This window comes from Empidonax traillii, unplaced genomic scaffold (genome assembly GCF_003031625.1).
Source record: "Empidonax traillii isolate 1590-97213 ecotype Southwest subspecies unplaced genomic scaffold, ASM303162v1 scaffold591:size1139884, whole genome shotgun sequence".
Taxonomy (NCBI): domain Eukaryota; kingdom Metazoa; phylum Chordata; class Aves; order Passeriformes; family Tyrannidae; genus Empidonax; species Empidonax traillii.
In genome coordinates, this window is record NW_020955784.1 from 815,236 (window position 1) to 841,065 (window position 25,830).

Here is a 25,830-nt window from a genome sequence, read left to right on the forward strand (position 1 = left end):
TTCTTCCTAATACCTAATTTAAACCTACTCTCTTTCCGTTTAAATCCATCCTTCCCCTCCCCCCATCCTATCACTACATACTCTTGTACGAAGTCTATCTCCATCCTTTCTGTAGGCTCCCTTCAGGTACTGGAAGGCCACAATAAAGTCACCCCTAAGCCATCTCTTTTCCAGGCTGAACAATCCCAATTTTCTCAGCCTTTCCTCACAGGAGAGGTGTTCCATCCCTCTAATCATCTTGCTGGTCTTCCTCTGGACTTGCTCCAGCATTTCAGTGTCCTTCCTGTGCTTGGGACCCCAGAGCTGGATGCAGCACTCCAGGTGGGGTTACTATTGGTGCAGGAGGAAGAAAAAAGTACTCTATGTCAAAAAAGACATCCCCTGTTTCAGACTTTATGGTAACTTGGAAGCAAATACTGGAATCACAAACATTTTAGCATATGAAACAAGCTGGAGCATGAGTGGAGTGTCTGTTACTGATTACCAAATGGTCATTCTCTAAGTCTCTTCACCACTAGCAAAGACCATGGCAAGCTCTTCATATAGGTCTCTTTTTGTGTACCAGGTAGACCTGCATTCCCACATTGTCAGGAGAGTTCAAATCACTTCTCAAAATTCATACCTCAACTAATATAACCTAAAATGTTTTCACTAGTTGCAGATCTTTGTTTCTTTAATCTTTGTTTATAATGTTTTCAAACTCCACCTTTCTAATTTATGTAAGACAGATGCTGATCCTACTTGTATATCCAAGTATATCTCACTCTTTAACATATTTAGACTAAAAGGTTTATTCAAATTCCCTGTGGAATAAGAAAGAAATTTTTTCTTTGTTTTACAGTGAAAAGAAAAAGCAGCAGGTATTACAGGTGTAGGTATGCTGCACTGAATTTTGAAGGTAATAGACAAGGCTGCACACTGATAAAGAACAATTGAGGAGCCTAAAGTACTGTCTAGAGCTAAGCACTCTAAGCACAGTGGTAATGGATACCCACCTCTCTATTATGCTTATGTGTTGGAAGCAGAATTCCATCATAATAGTCCCTCCATTCCTATGGTTAATTCCAGGGTTAATTCCTGCGCTGAAATGCTTAACTGAGCGAGGTGTACCATTCCACAATAGAAACGGTGCTTATATCAGATTAATTAAATTATTCAGATAGCAAGTTAACAGACTACCTGAATAAGAGGGGATTTTATCAGTCACGGAGGGACAAGTCCAAACCTATCCCTTCTCTTCCAGGAACTGTACACTGAGCAGAGTATGAAAATAATTCAATAAGCAATGACCAGAATCCAGGAATCCTATCACTCTGTTTAACTAGCACTTCTGGATTCTCTTGAACTGCTTTCTGCCGGCTCAGACCACTTCAGAGATCCCAAGCTGGATGTTAGAAGCAACCTCAGTGCACTGAGCCTGCATACTAAAATTCAGCTTAAAGTGAGCTCTCACAATCTTCAAATCCGACGAAACCCCACACTTGTTTGTTCAGCAACCTTAGGGATTTTCTCACCAGGGTTAATTCCTGGTTTAGCCCCATACCAAGCCCAGCTTTCAGAGGCACAGAGACAGCCTCATTAGCCACTTTTTTTTAAAGGCTCCTTTAATCCTTCGTTTCCTTTCACAACTGCCTTCCACAGCCTTTAATTTACAAATACCTCGAATATATCTGGAATCTAATGTAAAAAGGTCTAAAGAAAAGTGCTTGTGCAAGAGAGGGTGAGAGACCGAGGAGCAGGAGTCAGCAGAGGATGGACAACCTGGGAGTAGGGTTGGGGGTAGAGATGTGTGAGTGGGGATGGGTTGGGGCGAGAGCGTGCAGAGATTCGGGTGTGTGGGGGTGCATGTGCATGGTTTGGAGAACAAAAATCGGAGGCGTCTGAAACGGACGTGGCTTTTCCAGCAGGGTCAGGTGAGGCACTTGAGGCGTGCAACCTACCCTGATCAGCCTTATACCTGACCGGGCGGGCGTGCAACTTCCTCCGCGGAGGCTGCACTCTGCCCGGTGGGGGAAAAGGCTGGTCAGGGAGGGCTGCGGACCGACGCGGATCCCCAGCCTGTTCCCGCATTGGTTCCCGTAAGTTCCCGCGTCATTTTTCTCCCCACACCCCGCTTTTCGCACTGGCAACCACAAGCCTCGATGGACGGGCGGGAGAAAGCTCGGATGCTCTGAGAGGGTCTGGCTTTGCGTTTGTTGTTTTTTTTCTCCCTAGCCCCTGGAATAAGCACCAGGGATGTCCGGAATTCAACCCGAGGATGGTTCCCCTCCGTGCAGAAATTGGACGAGCGGATCGGAACTAAACGAAACGCGGGAGGCTCTTTTAACTCCTTCCTCCGACTACGATGATGAGGAGTTCCTGCGATACCTCTGGAAGGAGTATTTGCATCCCAAGGAATATGAATGGGCGCTGATCGCCGGCTACATCGTCGTCTTCATAGTGGCTCTCGTCGGGAACGTCCTGGGTGAGTCGAGCTCCCCCAAACTTCCCTTTCCCCCTTCCCGAGATGGGTTTTGCACGGACGGTGGCTGGAAACAGGGGTGGGTTTCGCATTCCCCGCTGGAAATGCGGGGGAAAGTTCAGGCTGCGCGGAAGGGGCCCTAAAACCCGCTGCCCCCTGCGCTGGCTGCCGCTGGGGGCCGGGGCCGGGCAAGGGGAGCGGGGCCGGCGGAGCACACCGGGGCAGCCCGGCGGGGCATCGCCGGCGGCTCCCGCCCCTGTCCGCCGGGTCGAGGTGCTGAACCCGCCGCCCCGACCGGCGGCTCCGCCTCTCAGCCCGCTCGGAGGATGCTGCTCCCTCGCATGGCATGGCACAAAACAGAGACAGGCGCGGTGCGGGATGCGGGGCCGGGACGGCACTCGCCCCGTGAGGGGAACCGGCGGTTCCCCCTCGGCTGCCGGCGGGCGGAGGACTCGCATCCCGTGCCTCTGCTCCAGAGGGGAAACAGGGCAGGGGCGAGGCGGCCCCTCCCGGGCGCTCATTGAGGGAGCGAGGCGGGGCGGTGCATCCCTCGGAGCCAGCCTCCTCCCGCTTCCATTCATCCTTGAAGAAGGCGGCGTGGGCGCGGGGGGTGTTCGGTGGCCGCCTCGCAGGGAACGAGGGTGCTGCTGTAGAGTGTCGGAAAGCCGGGGGCGAGGCAGGGAGGGCATGGGTGGACTGGGGCGGAGGACAGCGGGAGGTTTACGGGACTGGGCGAGGGCGGTGTGTGGGAGCGGCAAGAGGGGTCTGGCCGTCGGCAGCCTGCCCGCCTCTCCCCTCCGCTTCTCCGCTCTCCCGAGCCCGCTGCCTCTGTCCCCTGCGCCGGAGTCGTTCTCTGGGCTGTCGAAAAAGGCGCTTGTGCCGGCACAGGGGAGCGCGTCCTCTCTCCCCGCCGCCTGGGAGGGCAGCGGGGAAGGCGCTGCTCGTCACCAGCTCCGCGTTCATGAATGGACGCGGTGAGGCTGCCGGGAGCAGATTCCGCCGGCAGCACCCGCTGGGCTGCCTTCACGGCCATTGGCATTCCCTGTGTCCATTCGTGATACTGCCATGAACGGAGGGCGCTGAGCCCCGCCCCGCCCCACCATACGGGTCTTTCATTCATGTTTTTCAGAACGATTTCTGCGTGTCAGGGCTGTCACTGCAAGCTTCCCGAGGCGGGATGCAAATAAGACAGCAGCCAAAGGAAACATTTCGAAAGGCTTTTTTTTTTTTTTTCTTACAATGGACTGATGCTGCCTTTTTTTTTTTTTTTTTTTTTTTTTTTTTTTTTTTTTTTTTTTTTTTTTTTTTTTTTTTTTTTTTTTTTTTTTTTTTTTTTTTTTTCTTGGGTGGTACGCCAAGTGCCTCTAAACATCCACGTTTACTCGGTCCATTGCTTGGCAGCCAGCTTGACAGGCACTGTAAAGATAAAAGCCCTGGCAAATATGCTGTATTTTAAATAAGAAGAAAACTGCCCTTTTCATTTTGATCAGACTGTTTTAGAACTACCTGTGCTTACCGGTTTGCTGCCACCCGTTCTGTAAACAAGCTGTCTTCTTGCTTGTAATGATTCAAGGTCAAATCTTCAGCTGTAGGCGGTTTCACCCTCTTTACACTTTTCCCCCCGAAGCCACGAGAAGAAAAGCTTTACTCTCTGTGCAGTGGCAGAGAGATGATATCGGGTGTTGATATGCAGCTGTTCTTCCCTAGCGTTCGTGTATGTTACCTTTTTGCTTGGGACAGAAACTTGCATCTGGCAGTCCACCAACCATTCCTTTTACTGGAATGCCCACTTTTTGTTCTCTGAAATCTCTCTTTGCAAGTTGTGGTACATGATAGCAAATCTGATAGTGTTTTTAAAATAAACAGAGCAGTACCTGAACACCTTCCTATCCACTCCTCTAAATCACAGTAAATCATACAATAGATAATTCAGTTTTACAGTTGGACTCAATGATTTTAAAGGTCTTTTCCAACCTAAATGATTTTATGACTCTTCTCAAGCTGTTTGTTCTTTAAACTGCCTTTATGCATGACATAGGCCTTACCCACATAAAACTGCTGGGTTTTTTTATGGGCAGGTTGTTTGTGGTACCTGCAGGTGCAGGTGCTTGTTAGCTGAACAATCTCATCTTTATTCAAGAAAGCTCACACTGTACTGATTGCAGGCTCAGGTGATTCTGAGGAGAGAAATGGATCTGGTCTAATGCTCTTTCCAAAGAGATTTTTGTGAAACTCTTTTACTACTAGTGAAATCTGATGTAGAACAGCACATGTGTTGGTGTCTTTGAGAAGCTGATTTCTCTTGCATGTTCAAAATTAATCTAGGATTTAGTCATGGACCTTCTTGAAGAAGAGCAAAAGTGTTTCCAAAGAGAGTTTTAGTGGCTAATAGTCCTTTATAGCATCATTCTTAATGATGCATTGTGTTCCTCTGCTTCTATTTGACCAGTGTTGCAGGACTCATGTGGCATGCAAAATCAATGCTTTGATTCTATTTTGTCCATGTCCTATTCCAATAGCACTTAAGCAATCAGGAAAGACCCTCCCCTTCCCTATGTGGTCCTGAAAATTATATTTCTGCCTCTTATTTTGGTTTGTGCACTCACAGGGGATTAAGAGTGTCCAAAAATAGCATCTTTGCAAGTGGAAGGCACAGCAAAGCCCTCAGATATTACTAATAAACTGAACTGAAGCATTCTGACAGTTAATTAACAACCAAGGACAGAATCACAAGGTTGAACTATGATTGACATCTACTGGGCTCTTGAGTGAGATGCACAGTAGGGATTCTACTTATAGTGGCATATAACAAGGTCTGCATTTCTATTTAGCTTTCAATTTAATTAGGAGAGTTGACACACACTGTCTGAGCTGTTGTACAAACCAGCTAAAGTACAAACCATTAGCGAGTCTCTGCATTTGAATGCAAGTTTCAGTATTGCATTCAAGTGCTTCACATCAGTGATTCTCTTGTGTGCCCATGGTGGCTGCTCACCTGGGATTCCAGCATAAGCCACTGAGAAGAAACAGATTTTAAAATGGTTTTAAGATGTATTTACATGAACATTCAGAGAGTATGAAGTCTAGATGATAACATCAGTATGATTGCCCTATTTTCTTCTTCACTCAATCAGTGTTTATCTTTAGAAGCAGAATAGGTGTTGAGGGGTAAGGACTTTCTCTTCTGTTAATAGGACCAGAAAATTTCTTTACAACTGCAGAGCAAATAAACTCTTGAAACGTCTTTGCACAGCTAGAGGAAAACGTAGGACTTCTTAATGGAGAGTGTATGTTGACTATAAAGTCCCATTTATTCTTTATTTGAAAACACTGAATTGAAAACATTGCTTGAAAACAGAAAAATAGGTAATTAAAGAAGGAAAGGTATTTTTATGGTGTACAGAGGTCTCTAGTTACTGATACTATTCCCCACTGACTAACTGCAGCAGTTAATAACTGGAGTAAGACCACAAGGAATTATAATAACTTATGTACAACTACATATATTTAACTCCATTTTTACATGTAAAAGAAGAATGGGAATGGTCCTTGTTGAAGTTATTAATTTACATGGGTCAGAATTTTTCAAATGAAATGGTTTCTCTTAGGGAACATGCATTCATCAAAATAAAAATGTACATCAGAGATCACTCGGTTTTATCACAGACTGAAGGCAGAAAAAGCAATTTTGTGACATCCTGCCAGCTGGGCTGCTGGGCCTCTTGGCAGCCCTCCCCAGAGCTGACAGGAGCTGAAATCTTTAGCACATACAGCCCGCCAGTGCCCAGCTTGAAAGTTCTCAGCACTGCTGGCTTCCAAGGCTAAGACACCGTGCAGGACATCAGTGAGAAATCTTTCTGTACTTTCTGTACTCACATAATTTGGTCATACTTGTTTTTCTTTCCAACTCAGAATGAAATCACATTTAATTGGCAGAGAATTACTGTTTTATGGATAGCTGTATCATTCATTATCTGTTTCATAGTAACTGCTAGTTGTGCTGAGATCCATACAGAACCAAACTATGGTCCTTTCTTCAAAGAGTTCATAGTCCGACTCATAGAGTGCAACAGGATCCATTTTATTTTTATGTAGTTTGATTTCTTTAGGGCTGGAGAAGAAAAGGTTTGTGTGCATCTCTAACACTAGAGTCCTACTCAATACCTATCAATTGGCAACTGTCTCAAATGCTGCTCTGTTATAATTTTTAAGCTATCTGGTGAATACTGAAGTCTAGGTATACATACATGTGTTGGTAGAATTGGAGGAGTCATGTATTCTCTTAAATAATCTTCATGAATCCTATTTCATTGTTGCAAAGGAGGCATAGTTTATTTAATCACATTTTAAATTATTGCATTTCATTTTGTCCAGATTACTTGGAGAATCTGTCACTTTGATGTTTCTAGTATCATCAGGAGAGTCACCTTTATCTGTTGGATGAATAATAACTAGAATGGCTTTAGCATTGTTAAAAAGACATCACATGGGAGATGATACAATACACATACATTTTGTCTAGCTAAGAGACAGAAACTATGAGCTCAACTTGTGTAAGAGTTCAAGCATCAGCTGAAATACATCGCTGTTTGCATGATATAGGGATTACTCACCATCTTTCAAAAATGGGAAAAAAGTGAAGTGTTTAGAATATTTCTTTGGGTTTAAAGCATTGTTTATTTTCTGTATTGCATGCCAAGTAAAACCATCTTTGGTTGTTTTAGACATTAGCAGCTGACTTACTGTCTGTCTCACAAGTGGAATTTGTCAGAGAAGAACTGCAATGGACTGTTCCCCAGAGTAAGGAGAACTAGGAGCTGAGGGCAGCAGCAAGACTGACAGGGCACTGTTCTCATCAATACAGTCCCACTGTGCCCGAGAGCTTGGTAGGTCTGGTGATGTTTACCAGGTTTCAGTCACCTCCCAGCAACCACCAGACAAATCCATAGTGACAAGGCATGTCTGAGGTTAAGCCAGAAAGTCAAGTCAGTGGATGAGGATCACAAATCAAATTCAGCAAGGCACAAGTGTACTTGCAGCATGGTTTTTGCCTGAGCTGAGTGTGAGAGCCTGAGCTTAAATGCAGCTTCAAGGCAAAGAAGTGATCCACCAAGGAGTATTCCAAAGGCTGTGTTCCCAGCAGCCAGACCCCAGCTCACATGGTGCCCTGTACCAGAGCTGGCCAACAACATGGGCACCTAACCCCTGGGATTGCAGAGCCTGGGGGTGCACTCAGCCCTGAGAACTGTGCTCTGTCTACTGGTCCTTAGCACAGTAAGACTGCAAGGAATTTAGCCCAGTTTGTGGAATATAATATTGACAATGAAGGATTCGTGATAGAGACTCAGAAGTTGTATAATATGCAAGATACTTGCTGGAGCATGCCACTAGCATAGTGAAATGTTTTTTCTTTGTACATCCTAAAGAAAAGTCACTCTTACATCTACATTAGAAACAGACATGGACATGGAAAGGTTTGTCCTAGTGTAACTCCATTTTACAGTGACTGACAGATGCTTTTTTAAGCATGCTGTTTAAAAATTGCACGACATTTCAGCTGTGAAGCACACCTTGATTTTAAATGATTCACACACATTTAAATTGAATCAGTGAAGTGTGAAATCTTTTTATCATAGCATCATGTACAGTATGACAGCTCTATTATGGCTCTTCCATCTGTAACAGGAAGGATTTTGTAGGCTTTTTATTGTTATTATGGGTAGAAAAATAGTTGTATCAATTATTATTATGAAACATCTGGTCAATCAGTGTAGCCAGCTCTGCAGAGATGACCAGGTTTGCTAATTAATACCGGTAATGATTTGTGTGTATATGTTTGTGTGTGTGGTGGGACATTGTAAAATCAATCTGCCTTTTTTAATCAATACAGTTAGATTAGGAAAACTCTGTGATGGTACCTTTTTCTTCCACCAGAGCTGACCAAATCCGGCATTTTGGGCAGTCTCTTTTCATAGCATAGCTGATCTTCTAGGTAATAACTCCCATTTCCATTAGATTGTTAATTGCCTAAGATTATGTAATGTATCTGAGTTAGAAAATGAATCCTGTGTTAATTAGATGGTTGTGCTATTACTCCCAATTGTGATCTGTTGAAATAAGCTTCCAGCACAGAATACAGCTCTTATTTTCTTCTCTAACATATCCATAATAATAAGGCAGTGCCTAAAATGTAGAATTAGGCTGGAGAACATGAGTCGTCCATAACCCTCAACTCTTAAGTCCTCTTAAAAGCTTCAGAACAATAGAACACTTGGTAACTAGAAAACACCTCAGAAAATATATTCCTGCAAGCAAACTAGTCGCTGTGTATCTGTTTTCTTTATGTAGACCTTCACGGTCTTTTGTGGAAGACAGTTCCCCATTAGTACATTTCAGTGAAGCTGATATTCAACAAAATACTTTGGGATTTCATATGTTCTATGTTATTCAACTACACCTTTTACAGTTCTGGTATTTTACCTGTGTGATGGAACATACGCATACATACTTGTTCATGTGTGATAAACAGGGAGCATGACCAAGCCACGTACTCCTTCTGTCATATTTCCAAGAATTTGTTGACACATCTAGTGTTTCCTGTTGATAAGGAGCTATCACCTCACTGGTAGGCTGTGTAATTCCTTCTCCCAGAGTATCGCCTGTCTTCTCAGCTATTGCATCACATATTCAAGGACAGTTCTTATCTGCTTGGCATTGTTACCAGATGTACGGTTTTTAAAAAATATCTCCTTTATAATAAATATTGTATTAAAAAGTGTATTTTCTTTGTCTCATTCTTTCAACATAAACCAGGTTTCATGTTGGTCTCCTTTTTTCAGATAAGATTAGTTATGTAAAAATGAAATAATGTGTGAGTTTAGACCTTAATAGTGGGTAAGAGATGGACAGTTTAGGAAGTAGTAAATATCCTCTCCCTATTCACAGAAGAGATTGCTTTGTGTTAGACCTTTTGTTCTCATTGCTGGTTTCAAAAACTGCTAATTAAATATCCACTGCAATAGACTTAATGTGCTTCTCTCCCCTTAACCAAGATCACTAATGGAAGTTATTGAAAGACTCCTGGGAAGCCTTCCTTACACAAATAAAATAAACTTAGTCTTAGCCACCTAATTTCTAGATTCTTAAGTCAAAGCAGGAGAATCCTTATTCAGGAATCGGTCATAATGAAGGTAGTTTTAATGGCAGCATTTCTTCTTCCAGCAGTATGCATTCATTCAGTGTTTCCACAGGGGCTCTACCTCTCTAGAATTCCAGTTGGTAGACTATTAACAGCCTTCCTTTAAAGATGATAGTGTTGCTCCACAGCCCACCACTCAGATCTTGATTTGCAGCTGGTAATATCACTAAAAAAGAACAAAAGGGAGAATTCCATATGGATAACCAATTCATTGTCAGGGGAAAACAATTTCTTGGGGGGATAGGAGGTAGTGAATAAATAACATGTAACTGAAATCTATTTATCACACTTTTTATCACTGTTTGATTGAAAAATACTGTGAAGAAATAAAGCTTTTTAGAAGCTCTCTGCTGTATGCATTTGGAGATGTTACAGACCAGTGCTTACAATCACAACATCAGTTCCAAATAGCTGCTGGATGACCATGTTACGATACTTTAGTCAAACAGTTGTGATACTGGATTATAAAGCAAAATAAAATCATTGAGGTTTAGTATGAAAAATTATTATTCTTTGTTTACATCCATCTGGGATTAATTATTTATCAAAAGTAAAATAAGAAGTGGTGTCATTCCTTTATATATGGAAATGCCAGTTGTTGCTGGTTATGGAAATTACATTTCTATTTTGCCCAGAAAGTCACACTGAAAGATGACCCAATGAATAAGAGGTTGTCAAGACTTCTGGAGGTAAGGAAAACGATTTAGAGTTGACATGTAGAAAACAAATTGACAGCTGACCCAGCAGTCCACCAGCAGAAGAACTGCAGCACAGTGTTTAATATGCTCAAGACAGCATAAATCTTCCAGGATGTAAGCAGCTGCACTTTATACCAGATGGAGCCTTTGTATTGTTTTCATATTCAGCTTGATACACAATGAGCTGTGCTAATTGATTAAACAGCATTACAGCCTCTAATTAAAATGCCTCAGGACACTAAACCAACAGGGACTAGACTAAATTTATATGTGAAAAATACGAATCTCACCATATTGTCATATTACAGAGGGGTTTTTTTTCCTTCGGGAATATAATGAGGAGAAGCTTTCTTGGTGTATTTCTAATAGTATTTGTCTGTAATTTTAACTTCGATTTTAACTTTTTATGTTTCGTCCTTGCTGGGACTTTCCTGCGAGGCTTTTTGGGGAGCAGGAGATTGTCTACGTTTGCAGGATGGGTGCCGAAATAAGCTTCGTTTTGGCAGAACTCTCCTCGCTTGGGGAATGTCTCCACAAGTTTTTCCAAGCATTGTAAGCCTGGAGACTCCATTTGGTTTCCGAGCCTTCACTGACACTGTGTGGCAGAGGACGGAACAGCAAGGGCTTTGCTTAAAGCTCTGCTGGAGCCTAGGGAAAGTAAAGGAAAGAGCCAGAGGTGAGATGGCAAAGGGAGAGGCAAATAGCCATTAGAAAAACTGCTCCTTGAGAAAGCTGGCCTGCGTTTTTGCACGTGCAGGAATAACTCTAAGTGGTTTTGTATAATAAAAACAAAAATGCAGAAAATAAATAAAGTACACTTGGCAGGTAATTAGGTTCCATTAGAGCACTAGCAGTCAGGAGAAGCATGCACAGCAGCAGTATTTTTCTAAATTACTTCTAAAATTTCTCTCCTGCCTTTTTTTATTTTTTTTTATTTATTTTTTTTTTAAATTCTAATCCTCTTTTCTTCAACGCCTGTGTTAACACCACTTTCTCCACTTTCTTTCTCACTCCCATTTATAGCTGGGAACATCAAAGGCTGCATAAAAGCTTTGCGTATAATGTTAAATTGTGGTTTTATTCAATTATTTTTACTATTTCAGAGATTTTTTTTTTTTAATGGAGGTCTGAAGAGCTCAGTTTGGGCCACTACACTGTGCCTCAGCTATACAGGCATCTGTTAATGCTGTTAGTGCCTCCCAGGTTTTTTAGGAGGGTTGTTGCTGGCCTCTTCTTCTATTTTATGATTTTGAAGTACTTTTTGGTAAAATATACTCCTAAAATATACTCCTCTTTGCTACCTTTCTCATCCTTGCTTCTCTTCTCCAGGCTGATTGGAAAGCTACAGCTCTTTGCTATTTCCTTCAGGGTAGGCAGATGGCATTTCCACTCCACAGGGCTTCCTTTCTCTAGCAGGTTTCTTGAGGGTTTATACGTGAGTTGAGTGCCTCCACTTCTGCACAGAACTGCCTGAGATGACAATGCATAACTAAAGGAGTGCGAGAAGAGAGTATATAAAATTTTTTTGTTCTGATATTTAACAAGTTATCCTATATTCAGTGGCACAGTCAAAGTCTTTTTTATGCCTATAAAATAACAATTTTTGAACACAGGCTAGAGGATCTTTCTCTATGAGCTGCCAGAGCACTGATATATCAATAACGCTATTGTCCAAGACTACTGAATAATCTTGTACTGTAATAAAGTCAGAAAGACATGGGGTCTGGAAGGAACATATTGAAGCAACCTTATGTCATTTAGGACCTGTTTATACCTTTATATCATTCTTTCCTATTCAAATAAATCATAGCAAATCCTCGTAGCTTTTTAGTCTTGCACTGAAATAAAATATTACCCATTCTTGCACAGGTTGAAAACAATACTGCAAACAGCAGAGGGCAACGAGGGGGGAGAAAGCTGACTTGGTTTGAAAATACTTCCTCTTCGTTTTTTTTTTTTTTTTCACAATCTCATTTTTTAATGCATTCATGTAATGAGTTTCTGGGATATTTAATTAATATGGTAGCATGTAAACATGCTAATTAAGATGCTCTTGTGCTACGTGCCATAAAAAAAAAAATGGAAAATTGTTTTGTGCTGCAAAGAAGAGGTCAAAAGGGGAAACACACAAGTATAAACAGAGAAATATGAAGTAACAGATTATCTTGCATTTCTCTGCTTGTAAACTATTGAGTTTTTCCACCTTTGGTTGTCTCTTGGCCCTGTGCATTAAAATTCAAAGGAATTCAGGGCTACTTTTTGTACATTGACTTTCCCGCGTACCGCTAGACCCTGAGTAGAAAGGGGCATAGGCTTTTCTATTGCTCTGAGAAATAGTAATTGCTGAAGTTCATCTAAATTCCATCCATGTTAAGCCAGTGTGATTTGGAAGGTTTAGTAAAGAGCTGAGAATTAGGAGTCCAAGTTTCTTATTCTCATCAGTGTCTGATTTACTGTATGACCTTTAACAAATTCTGTTTTGCACTTTACTTTCTTTGTGCTAAAGATGAAAATGATAATATTTCTTATCTCTCTGGGGTATAGCGGGGTTTCAGTTGCTCACACTGATAGAAAGCTTTGAACCCAGCATGCAAAATGCTGTGAATTGATTTCTGATACTGCCACTGAGATTGACTTCACGTTTGTCAACTTAATGGATTTGTTTTACCAGAAATAATGTTTATGTTCAGGTGCTTTCCCCCGATGGGCCAGCACAGGAGTGAGAATAGGCCTGGTCAGAGAACATACATATCTGCTTAAGCCTTGCACCTTTAAGGACTGACATCCGTGGCTGAAAACAATGCACTTGTCTGATTGGGTAGAATGTAGGACTGTTGAAACCACAGCAAGAGAAAAAAGTAGCCAAACTGACTTTTAAACAATATTTTATTTAAATTTTGCCTACTGATAGAAGAAATAAGAAGTACAGAAGAACATTACCATTTAATATCAGCTTTTGCCTAAGTACAAGACAGGACCGTATACTGTACTTTCAGTATGAATTGCACTCAAAGAACTAACCATAAGTAAAAGTCCAAATCTTCAAATTTTTGGAGTTAAATGTTAAAATTATTGGAAGTGAAATAGTGTTTGCGATTTTTTTCCCCAGCATTGTATTTCCTACTGCAAACAACATTCCAGAGGGGCAGCAATGTATTTCTTCTGTTAGATGTTGCCTCTGCACTGTCAGACTGTAAGTTATAGCTGTAGTAACTGGGTGACAGACAATGGTAAAGCTCTGAATACTTATGTTGTAATTATCATACAATGCTATAGAAATAATTACTCTGCTGGGTAACTTAAATAATGCAAATGGGTAGAAAATACAAGTAATATGATGTTTCTGATTCTGATTAAACTTTTATAAGCCTTGCCTTTCAGATATTTGAGGCCACAGCTAAGAGAACCTGAAATTCTGTATTCAGGAAGAAAAAAAGTAGAAGAAATGTATACTGTGGGAAAATTTCTCTAAAACCAGTACAAGAACAGTGACAAGCTTTGTAGAGGGGTTTTCACTTGCATTTATGAGAGTGTGATACATATATAGCAAAAATTAAATTATACGAGCTATAAAATCTGGAACTATCTCTGCAACATACTAAAAGATAAGAATAACGTGTTGAGTCACAAAAGAGATTTTAGATGAATCTTGAAAACCTATATCCTAAAAGGGTATATGATAGAATCACCTTCTTTTGGAGAAACTGAAGGCCACCTAGCCTTTCTTTTTGTCCTAAATTACCTTTAAATGTCTAAACATAGCCCTCATGAAGAAGTAGTGTTGTCTCAGCTCCTGCTAAAGCTCTGGTAAGATATCAAATGAGTATTCTGCCAATTTTGGTCACTTTACTCTCACCAGAAAGAGGTGATTCAGTCAGAAGAGTGTCCAGAGAGCAGCAACAAGGATGGTTGCAGATGTTCAAGTGACTGGAAGTAAAAGTGAAAGAGCTCTGAAGTTCTGAGGAAAGCTGTAACAACAATCTTTACATGCATGAAGCTTTGCTGCTGGGAAAAACTCTTCTTTTTGCCTGTATGCAGGGAAAAAAAGCAATATAAATAGCAGCAAAATAAAAGTAGATTATATATGAGTTTTTTTCTTAATAAGGAATATAATTAAACAGTGCCACACATTTAAGAGATGTGTGATATCTTCAAATATAACAGATGTAAAATGTAAACTTGCCAGCAATGGCTCAGTTGTAGTCTTGCTGTAGTTCTGTTGGTTTAAAGATTCAAAGACAAGGTTTGTGGAACGAACTAATATATTTTATTAGATCAACTGATACAGCTGGAAGATAGACAGAAGCTTTCAGGCACATCATCCTTCTTAGGATCTAAAGAAATATCTGATCTCAAGAGCTTATGTGCCTTGAAGTCTGTGCCTTTTTTTCCAGCTGTTTTAGCTAGTTCAATAAGACAATGGCTTAACTGTAGCTGATTCCATTTTAGATTTGGGCAATCTCTTGAGGACATTTTTAACTCAACTTTTAAACATTCTGTGATCTCTTTCATGTATCTAAATTAAGTATAGTGCTATATCCTAACAGATTAGGGAGACTTTGAATCTTCTTCTGGATTTGCATGATGGATGAAATGTTGTTGGCAGGGAAGACCCTTTGATGTACAGTGAGTTGTACTGTTTTCTTACAAGAAGTATTGTGGTGTTTCTGGAAAATTTTGGCATTAGTTTTTAAAGAGCTTTTGGTGACTGAATCTAAAACATTCAAAGGCTTTGGATTGCTAGAGTCTCTCAGGGTTTGTCTTCCAAAATTATTTAAAAAACTTACTTTTAGGCTACTTTCTCAGACTGAATTTTGGCATTTTTAATTTAGTAGCTTATGAATTCAGTGAATTGTTGTTAAAGGATTGATTTGCCTCACTTCTAATTGGAAAAAGAGAGACATAAAATATATTAAACAAGCTTTAAAGGCACATCTTATAAAATGTCTACTACATGCTGCTTATGATCATCATCAAAAATATACCACACTTAATAAAAAGTTACTTTTATTTACTTCCTCCAGATCACAGAGAATTGTTACAGATTCTCTGCAGATGCAATTGATATATTAAAGCCAGAAAAATATTTTATAATATTATTTTTGTTTTGGTACAGTTTACAAGATCCTGTGTTCTAGCACTTTGAATTAAGGTATCCTAAGAAAACAGATAAACTTTTAAAAATCTACATGTGTATTGTCATAGATTAGAGCCAACAGATGAAAAGAGATATGAAGAAAGTTGTATGAATAGTTAGTGAAGATAAACTAAGAAAAATAAATTGCTTTTTGTATTGGATTATTTCCCACGCTGTTGTTTGTGGAAAGCTATTCTTTGGGTACCAAGAATCTCTCTACATTTACCCTCGTTTCCACTCTAAAACAAAACACATGGTTCTTACTACATATTTAAATACTCTAACAATACAATAACAAATACTTTGTTGAACAAAAGACACAAACATTTCCTTCACTCTAAAAAGCCAAAAGTTTTCCTCTTAAAACGTTCCCTAACTTGTCTTTCCAAATTCAGTTTGCATTGCAGTGTGGAAGAACCATCACATGCGGACAGTTACCAACTATTTCATAGTGAATCTTTCTCTGGCTGACATTCTGGTCACAATTACTTGTCTTCCAGCAACTTTAGTTGTGGACATTACAGAAACGTGGTTCTTTGGGCAGACGCTGTGCAAAGTGATTCCCTACTTACAGGTATTATTCTTCTGTATTTGTGTGCATATTACCCATGTTATGAAAATGAGAAAGAACAATAGCATCTTCCTAATAGTGATATTCCAATGGAAGTCTATCCCTGATATCGAAGTAGATATCTCAAGAGTACATGCTGAGGTCTAAAAGACTGTCCCACTTCCGAATATGTTTATGCTTAATAAATACCACGTTTGGACTATCTGATTTTTAGACTTGGGCAATACACTTTCTGGAACACTTGTTTGATGCTCTTTTTGTGATCTTTTTTAATGATTCAGAAGGGATATAAAGCAACAATGTCATTAATATTCTCTATGTGTAGATCCAAACACCTACACAAGTGTCCAGAACAGACAATCCGACTTCCAAAGGCAGTCTGAGCTTTTTTCATGTGCTTAATGATTTTGTATTCTTAGAAATAGTCAGAGTATCCAGGTTCACTGGGAGCTGGTCAGATTGTCTGCCTTAAGCAATAAACGCCACCACTCATTTATCAGTGAACTTAATTAGTTTTGAGACAATTTGCATCAAGATGATTGACAAATACCTTTTCTAAGAATAGGTGACTGGGCAAACTAGAATGACAAGTGCTTGGCCTTGAGGTCATTATAATTAAAAAAAAATTAAGCAGACTCTGGAATATACGCACGTGATCACCCTATGGCTCCAGCACCATCCACATTTTCAGCAGATACCTCTATGGCTGAAAAGCCACATTGTCAAGGGCAACAGTTCTCCAGTAGCTATGTCCTCTACTTGATACAGTCAAAATTACAAATTTTTTTTTCAAAGCCTCTATTGTAGTGAAAGAAAATCTGAAGAGTGAGTGACAGATCACCAAGCATATGGAATGAAAGAATAAAACTGAAGTGATAGGTTGTTTCCTATATGGAAAAAGAAGTAAAATGTCTTAGACTGCCTTAAGCTGATTGTTGTTGGTTTTTTTTTTTTTTTATAAGACCCTAAAGTTCCATTGTCCTGTAAAAAATAAAAGGTAAAATGATGGAATATATATGACGATCTAATTCACTGTCTAATGTTTTAGAAGTGTTTTTTCAGATAAAGTTTTGTAAATTCCCTGTTGATTAAATTTGCTATTTCAATATTTGACTTTGCTACACCTACTCAGTTTCGGTAGCACCCTAATGTTTGAAAGGTCTTGCTGATTCTAGTAGAACTAGAGCACAGTAGGATGTCTCATGTAATTCTGTAAAAAGTGACTTCAAAAGGAGTCTTATTCTGGTAATAATTTCTATTTAATGCTTATAGATAAAGGACCATGTCAAAAATAGAAATAATTTTTAAAACTCTGGGGAAAAATACAATAAATAATTTTTAAAGCTCTGAAAAAAATCCTGCATTTATGTTTATATAATATTTCTTTTCTTTAGACAGTTTCAGTCTCTGTGTCTGTACTAACACTCAGCTGCATTGCTTTGGATCGATGGTATGCAATTTGTCACCCTTTGATGTTTAAAAGCACAGCCAAGCGAGCAAGGAACAGCATTATAATTATCTGGATTGTGTCCTGCATCATAATGATTCCTCAGGCTATTGTTATGGAGTGCAGCAGTGTGTTCCCAGGATTAGCCAATAAAACCACCTTGTTCACAGTGTGTGATGAGCACTGGGGAGGTGAGTGTGTCATTGACCATACAAACTGAATCTGTACTGCTATTAAGTAATAAAAATGTCAGGACATGTCAATATGCAGTCAAATCATATAAACATATCACAAAATGTTCTTAATTATATGAGCTTTCCTAGAACTTGCATTTTTCAAATACTGTGAAATTTTTGTGAATTTATTTTGTATTGCTGAGACTTAAAGTACATTTGAAATCAAGTTTAAATGAATGAGGCTGACTTGTGTCTTGACCGTGTTAATGCTTCCCAGAGGGTAGAAATGTTCCCACCCTTAAATTCTTATGCTTATATAATTCTGTGACCGATGGACATCACAGGTTCACAAAGACTTCAGTGTTTAGCCTTAAGAAATAACAGTGTAAGAAGAGAATTTCTCTTTACCTGACATGTTGCTTTTACTAATTGGTTGTATTTAACTAGTCTTTATAGATATCTCCCAGGAGTTCAGTGCAAGTTGGATGTCATTTCAGAATTTAAAGATGTCATCGATATGGGGGTACTGAGTTAACTTACAATTTGAAATTTGTCATGGACAAGATCATTTAAATAACTTGGTGAATGTAATCAGTTACAAATGAGTCTATCCAAGACTCATTTGCCCAGATTTGTAATTCTGCCCTTCCAGAATAACTTCGAATTTTACATGTTCTGTATCTGAATGCAGCTGTAAGAAGCTGTAAGTGCTGTCAAGCAGTAACTACTTCTACTTTGTTTCCGTTCACAGCAAGTGGTGCGAGCCACCCACCCAAATGGTTAAGGCTCAACTCTGGTGGGCCTTGGCACACCACCAATGCTAACAGAGTGTATGAGTTACATGCTGTGACTCTGACACTGGATATAATGACCATCAGTAATACCATTATTCACAGACAGGAAAATAAAGCCAAGTTTGCCAAAACATATAACTAAAAGGTGCCTGTTTAATAGCCTTGAGTCAGACTAAAACACAATCAGATTCTCTCCCAGAGCTGTCCCTGTAGAAGATTCCAGTCCTGTGAACAATTATGATAAAACACAACTAGATCACCTGTACTTAATTATCTTGATAAATTAGTTTAAGCAGCTTGAACTGCTGAGGGCTCATCCATGTGCTTTTTTGGAAGGTCCTCCCCTGCCAATGGCTCTCACAGGACCACCAGAGGATTAATGAGAAGACACTGGCTATCACATTCCCTGTTCTTTATCTCCTTCATCCCAGTTACTCCTCTGGGAGCAGCCAAAGGGACAGAGATGGCCACATTAGGTCACTGGCAGTCTTTGCTGACAAAGATGTGCTGAAAGTTTGTAGGTTGCTCATTAGCCTCTGTTAAGCTGTGAGTATCGTAATTGCTGTTTCATTAGAGAGGAAAAATCTGCTCTTTACTTCTAGTGTTCTTTTTTTTTTCATCTGGGAACAATTTTGTATGTCTGTCTCCTGCTAGATGCCACAGTATCTGTGTGACTATTTTCTTTCACAGCATTCACTCCAAGTACAATTTCTGTCCACTCATTTTGGCTGCAGAATTAGTTATCCATGCCTTTATCACTTCAAGGTTAGTTCTGCAGCAAAGATTCTTTTAATCAACCTAGGAAGTAATGTGGTTCATTAATTAGGAAGTCAGGAGAGCATTTCATTAGGGAATGTGATCTCAAAATTTCCAGATCTGTACTGGCCACTTTTTGATTCCCAACAGGAAAGTGTTGCTTTTGAACTGGAGAGTCTGTAGTAGCCTGAGAACTATTTTAAAGAGTGCCTCTAGTTCAGTGCTGTGCTGAAGTAGTTGCAGCCCACAGATAGGTCTGAGCTAAAGAAGCCTGAGCTAAAGCAGGAATTATAAAAACAACCACCACCACCAAAACAAACAACAATAACAACACCAAAACAAAACCCTGAAAACAAAAAAAAAACATGCCACATGTTGGCAAGACTCCGAACCTATGGAGTGCATTTGTCCAAAACAGGTTGTGCTGTGAGCTGTCCCTTGGATGTTTGAAGACATAGAGAGGTGTATAACAAAGGCAAATATTTGCGTAGAGGATTAAGTCTTTTTTGTGTGTGGTTTCAGAAACGAAGCACAAACACTCCATTTTTTTTTTTTAATTTTTATTTCTATTGAGCATGAAAAAATAATCTTACATTAAAAATGCATTGAAGTTTTCTGAAATGGGAAGCTTTTCACCCCACTAAAAGATAACAATCCTATTTTTATTCTACTGTCTTTTTAATGAATTATTCTTCTAATGACAATGCACCATCACTGCTAGTTATTCTGCTGGTGTATTTCAGATATCCATTAAAAGTAATCCTCTCCACGTTCTAAAAATAGCTTTTCACAGTAACTTGAAAAAAGAATCTTTATATGCGTTAGGTTACAAGTAGATTGCTCAAACCATGGAGTTACTCAGTAAATATAGTGTTAACCATATTTTATCAATGGGAAAAAAATATAACCTATATATACACATTCCTTTCAGACTATAGAGAATAGAGTGTAATTATAAAAATGTTTTCCATTATATTGAAAATGTCTAAGGACTCTGAGCTGGGCCAAAGCAGAGAATATGCAGGTTTTCTACTGAAAAACAAGGTTCGAAATCACAAAGGCCCCCAAACAGAATAAAAAAAGAATATGGTAACAGAGCAGCAGTTGGAAAAGACTGAAAAACTTCCTTAAAGCCAGAAGAAGAAAGAAAGAGCTAATGTTTTCAAAGAAAATAGTTGTGTTTTTGTTGGATTTTGATTTGCCTTTTTTTGACTGTGGGCATATTGAGGGTCAAAGAAAGCTAAGTAGGAGGAGGTTGAAGGAGAAAGAAATTCATGTTGCTACAAATAACCTGTATTTGTAAAGAGAAAGAGGACTAATAGATTCCTCCCCTAATCAAGAGACCCTGAGAAAATCTGATAGGAGAGTCAATTTAGAGGAAAGGGATTGTATTTGTGTGTTTACTGCTTTGTTTAGAACTTCATATAATTTATGTTGTTTAAAATTAGACTAAATCTGATAAAATCGTTGCATAGCTTCATGTATTCCATATGTCCCAAGGATGTTAAACTGTGATTTTTCAAGGTTGGGACAGCAAAAAGGGGGTGCCTAATGACACTTTCCAAAGTGTTTCAGAAGTATACTGTAATTCTGGGAACTCAGGGCCACTGAATCATAATGTGCTATGGAGGACTGAGGGGAAGCCGCATCCAGGAAAATGTCAGAGATGCTAAAGCAGGATACAGCACGGTGCCCTAATCAGACTTAGGACCAGCTGTTGAAGACCACAGAAGTCTGATGAGTGTCTGGAGGGAAGGTCTGATCAGCACTGTGACACTTGGGCTCCTTAACAGTGAAGAAATGGTCGCCTCCCTGACTAATAAGATTTCAAGCATGCTGCTGGAGAGCTGCCAGTGACTGCAAATGGTGCAATAGTTCATCCTAAAACAGGGCTCAATTTCTTTTTAACTGCTTCTGGCATTCCTGAATGTAAAATTCATTTCCAATTCTAGGCTGAGGGTTTTTCATTTTGAGTAGTCTAACAACAATATTTTATTTGGGAATGAAGAAGGATCCAACATGTGACCTATGCAAGCACACTTAAGGAGCCAGAGTTGGCCACATTTCTATAATAGTCTGTAATTGCTATGTGCTGAATTTGATGATAAAGTGCCAAAATAAAAGAAATGTATATTAAAATGAGTTCACCATGTGTCCAAGTCAGCTAAATACATTCTCTTAGAGCTGTTCAAGAAAAAAGTGTTAGCCAAAGTGTGTTAGCCAAGCCCTTTGCAGATGATAAAAAGAATATGGAGATAATCCTTTCCCAAAACTGGGTTGAATGGAAACAAATGCAAGACTTTGTGTTCCATTTCCTCTTACACTACTCATACAATTGTAAAAAACACATTGTCCTAAGACAAATAGCTGGAAATTGCATTAATACAGGAAGCTTTATACATCCTGTTTATTGCAGTGTTTAGAATGTAATGAAAAGCTTGTGGATTATTTTAATGCAGACAGAAGTCAGATTATTTCTAATACTAAAATTATGCTTGCTGTTATTGTGCATTGATAACTGAAGCATAATGTATTAGATTTCAAAATGTAATTTTAGTATTAGCTAACCATAAGCACTCTGACATAGGAACATAGTTTGGAAAGGACTGCATTGTGTGGTTGAATTTTCTCTACTACGAGCACCTAACATACCTATTTATTAAGCTTTATTCTAAAAGTATACTCTTTAGGCTGCATTGCTTCTCCATTGGTAACCCCAAAACCATACAGGTATCTTCCTGAGAGTAGGGAACATGGGAACTCTACTGATGCTCAACAAACTTGATAGTCTTGTTTTTCCCTATTCCTAAAGAAGCTGTCAAGTGTATCAATTTCATCATGCACCTATGGCTTAAGGGCATATTTCATTTGCTAGACATGCAAAAACTTTTGAGTCTCATTTTTTCTCAGTTTGTTCGTATATATACATATATACACATAAATACAGCATATTTCAGTATAATTACAGTATATAAATATATATCTGGCAAAAATCCAGAAGCTGTAGTTCCAATCTACCTCCTTGCTTCATTGAATGACATTTGGGACTGGTAGTCAGTGCCAAAAAGGAAGCTTTAGAAAAGTTTAAAATTTGTTTGATAACCTCTGAAGTAGATAAAAGAAAGCTTGTTTTAACATACTGATTCTTTATCAGGTGAAGTAATTATTCTGTATGAACAAAGCTGGCTAGGAATGCTGACCTCAACCTTGTCCAACCCCCATGACCACTTGTTTTTTGTATGCTCCCTTATCCCTTTTAGGTAAAATAGCAGCCAGAGACATGAAAATTGTTATTTTATTCCTAAAGAGATGGTTATTCCAGCTGAGAACAATCTCCCCTCTCCTGAAACCCATTAAGTGACCATGGAAGGCAAAGACACTTTTCTCCTCTTCTGCTTGGCAGTAAGAGGTTCAGTAGTCCGAGTCAGGCAGCTGATATATCACCAGGACCATAGACTGATGTCCAGAGATTGATGTTCTCATTCAAGGAGCCTGGAACTCACTCATTTGATAAATGAATGGTATCCAAAGCCAGCCCTTCCTCCTTCTTGCTGCTGTGATTGTCAAACAGCTTTAAAGCTTTTCTTTGGCTTGAGAAGCTAAACAGAGTCATGCTTCTTAGGGAAAAGTTCTGTAAAGGGCTTTGCACTGGATGGAGGAGGGACAGGTTTCCTTTGATGTTTAGCAGCTGGCACTTTCCAGGTGGCTAAACTTCAAAGGCAAGTGTTAGGATCTTCCTCCAACCTGCTTCTCAGTTCTTTGTAGATAGCTGGGCTCATTTAATGTTTCACTTTACTTGGAATGCTAAATTGGAAGTCGTAAACTCCAGATGGCCTTTTAAATATGTACCATCCTTCCACCTGAAAGGGGCCTGGCTGCCTGCAGAGCATTGATGAGGCAGGTGGCACCTCCTTCTGAGCAGAAAGAATGTACTTTCAATTCTGACCTCCCATGATCCCAGTAAGTCACATTACTCCAGTTTCTCCGTAGTCTCTCCACCTGTGAAGCGTGCATGTCAGTATTTTCATGTCTAACAGGACTCTGTGAGGCTGCATTTTCTGGAATGTGAAACCAAGTTTGAGATCATCAATCAATATACAATCTCAGGTTATAAAAATTATAAAATATAATTATAATATATAATTATAAAAATATATAATTATAAAAAACCTGTCCCAAATGGTCTGGCTCCCCCAAGGACATCCACAAGAGCTAGTAGCTGTAGCAGCTAGTTAAGAGTTGGTAAGCTGGTTTGCTAAAAGATCATAGAGCAAGTAAGGAGTCAAATACTGATCATCCGAATTTTTTGAACCCTGATCCATCAAAACTATCAAATGTCAGTGGCAACATCTCTATTACCTTTGCTAGGGATGAACATGGGCTGGACATTGCTATGGAAAATTTCCATCTCCCTGATACTGAAGTTTTTCTGGCCAGTGAACCAGGGGGCACTTTCAGGTCTAATGATGAATCTGAGATGACTTGAGTCTGCATTTGAGAGTGAACCTGGAGTTATTCAGATGATGTTCTTTTCCCTGCTACTAGAGTTATGGACCAAGTCTTTCTATATCATTGTCTGATCAAACTCTCAGAGATTCTCCTGGCATGTAGAGGGATCGCTTCTTTGACAGGGTCAAAAATCTCAATCACTTTAAGAGGCAGAAAATAAGTTTGGCTCACCAAAATTTTGATCTCATGCAACCCTTTTTTTTCTTTTTTTTTCTTTTTTTTTTTTTTAAATTAAAACTAAAATTCATACAGTTTCAGTTGCAGATCTTATCACCCTGAAACATGCAGAAAATCTGGAAATTAACATAAACTTTCCTTCTTTAGTCAAGATGCGATGCTTAGGATTATCATGCAATTTAACTGCTCATGGGGTGCACAGTTTCTCTTCTTCTATGTATTGTCACTCTCCATCATGTTCATTCCTTTTCTGAGGCCATCCATATATGCTAAGTTGTATTTAATATTAACATCTGGTAATAGCAAACTACATTTGACATTACAAAACAGAAAGCAAGTTTTCACGTATTGCGCATTCTGCTATAAGCTAATGATCAAGCTTAAGATCCAGCATTCTTAAAACTCAGTACATTCACAACAGGTTTAAGATGTTTGTCTCTAAGCAAATAACATTCATAGGTTGTCTTCTTAAAAGAGACAGACTGGAAACTAAAACACAATGGTAGCAAATTCATTATTATTAAAGCTGAGTCAAAAAAAACCCTGGAGATTTCCCAGGTTTAAAGCACTTGAATGTATTAATTCTATTTGTTAAATGCAATCATAATAATTAATCACTGAGTCTTAATCACATACATTATTCTACCAAAAAGAGATTTAACTCTTCTCCCATCAGTCCTGTGTGCTGTAGTCTGTATTCAGCCTTTACAGGTGAGAGACTGTGCAGTTTACTCAGGGATATATAGTAGTCTTTGCAGAACTGAAACTAAAGACAGTTATACAACCTGTTAAATATGTCAACGGTGAGGTAGGCTGGACATTTAGTTAGCTATTTTTAGGTAACCAAATTTTTTATCTTTCACTGTTTTAATAAAAAGCAAAACTTCTGAAGACTTCATACCTAAAGTAATAATGTGGAAAGAAATCAATAATGTGATATAGGAGATCCTTGAGATAAAAGCCTGTTTCTAATAGAATGTATCTAGAAGTGATTTAAAAAGCAATCTTGACCACAATGTTATTGGATACATATTCCATTATATCCTATTATGTCGAAAAATACATGCATATCTATATAAATAATTTGTCTTAAGGGGATTTTGAAATGTATGTATATTTAAATGCACCTTTCCTATTTGAATTCTCTTTCCAGCTGAGGTTTACCCCAAAATGTATCACACGTGCTTTTTTCTGGTGACATACATGGCACCCCTGTGTCTTATGGTGTTGGCCTATTTGCAGATATTTCGAAAGCTGTGGTGTCGCCAGGTAAGTCACTCAGCACCGGCTCTGTTTGCTTTCTGCTGCGACTTTGTGCAGATTCCCGTGTACAACCTTTTTCTGTATAAAATCCATGTTTTCACTTAGGGCTGGTTTGCAGCCACCTTGGATAGGCATTGAGGGGCACTGAAAAGTGAAGGCGGTCAGGCTGAATGTAAAGCCTTCTTGCTCATATCTGTGAAGGGCTTAGAAGGAGAAAGAGAGCAAAAGGCAACAGAAAGACTGATTACAGACAGAAGAAAGAGCTCTGAAATGCTTACTCAAATAACTTAGGTGACCTTATTTACACCGCTAAAATCTCCTGTAACAGTCAAAAGTTAAGACTGACCTTTTCATTTTGTTATTTCTATTTTTCTTAATCAGTTTGATAGCAGGTCCAATATGAACAAAAGCTAAACTAGAAGGTTCAGCTATCAGAACTGGGAGACTGGAATTGTCTGATGTGAAGCTGGCTGTTATCAGTAACATTTGATGTGAATTCTTGACAAATAATTGACACGATTGACATGATTTCTACTGCAAACATCTGGTTTTTTAAAACTTCAGATTAAAAATACAGGAAAGAGAACAGGAATACTAAACAAACAAAAAAACCCAAACCAAAACAAGCCAAAACAAACAAACA

The 25,830-nt window shown here is 39.2% G+C and overlaps 1 protein-coding gene across 1 annotated transcript in view; it reads left to right on the forward strand.

The window, feature by feature from the left end:
- Nucleotides 1-2,124: 2,124 nt before the first annotated feature.
- HCRTR2 (hypocretin receptor 2) overlaps nt 2,125-25,830 on the forward strand; it is a 34,051-nt gene continuing 10,345 nt past the window's right edge. Inside the window, exons 1-4 of the mRNA XM_027898328.1 lie at nt 2,125-2,464; nt 15,890-16,068; nt 17,460-17,703; nt 25,078-25,193. Coding sequence (XP_027754129.1) covers nt 2,236-2,464; nt 15,890-16,068; nt 17,460-17,703; nt 25,078-25,193 — 768 coding nt within the window. The 5' untranslated portion in view covers nt 2,125-2,235. The remainder of the gene's footprint in view (nt 2,465-15,889; nt 16,069-17,459; nt 17,704-25,077; nt 25,194-25,830) is intronic.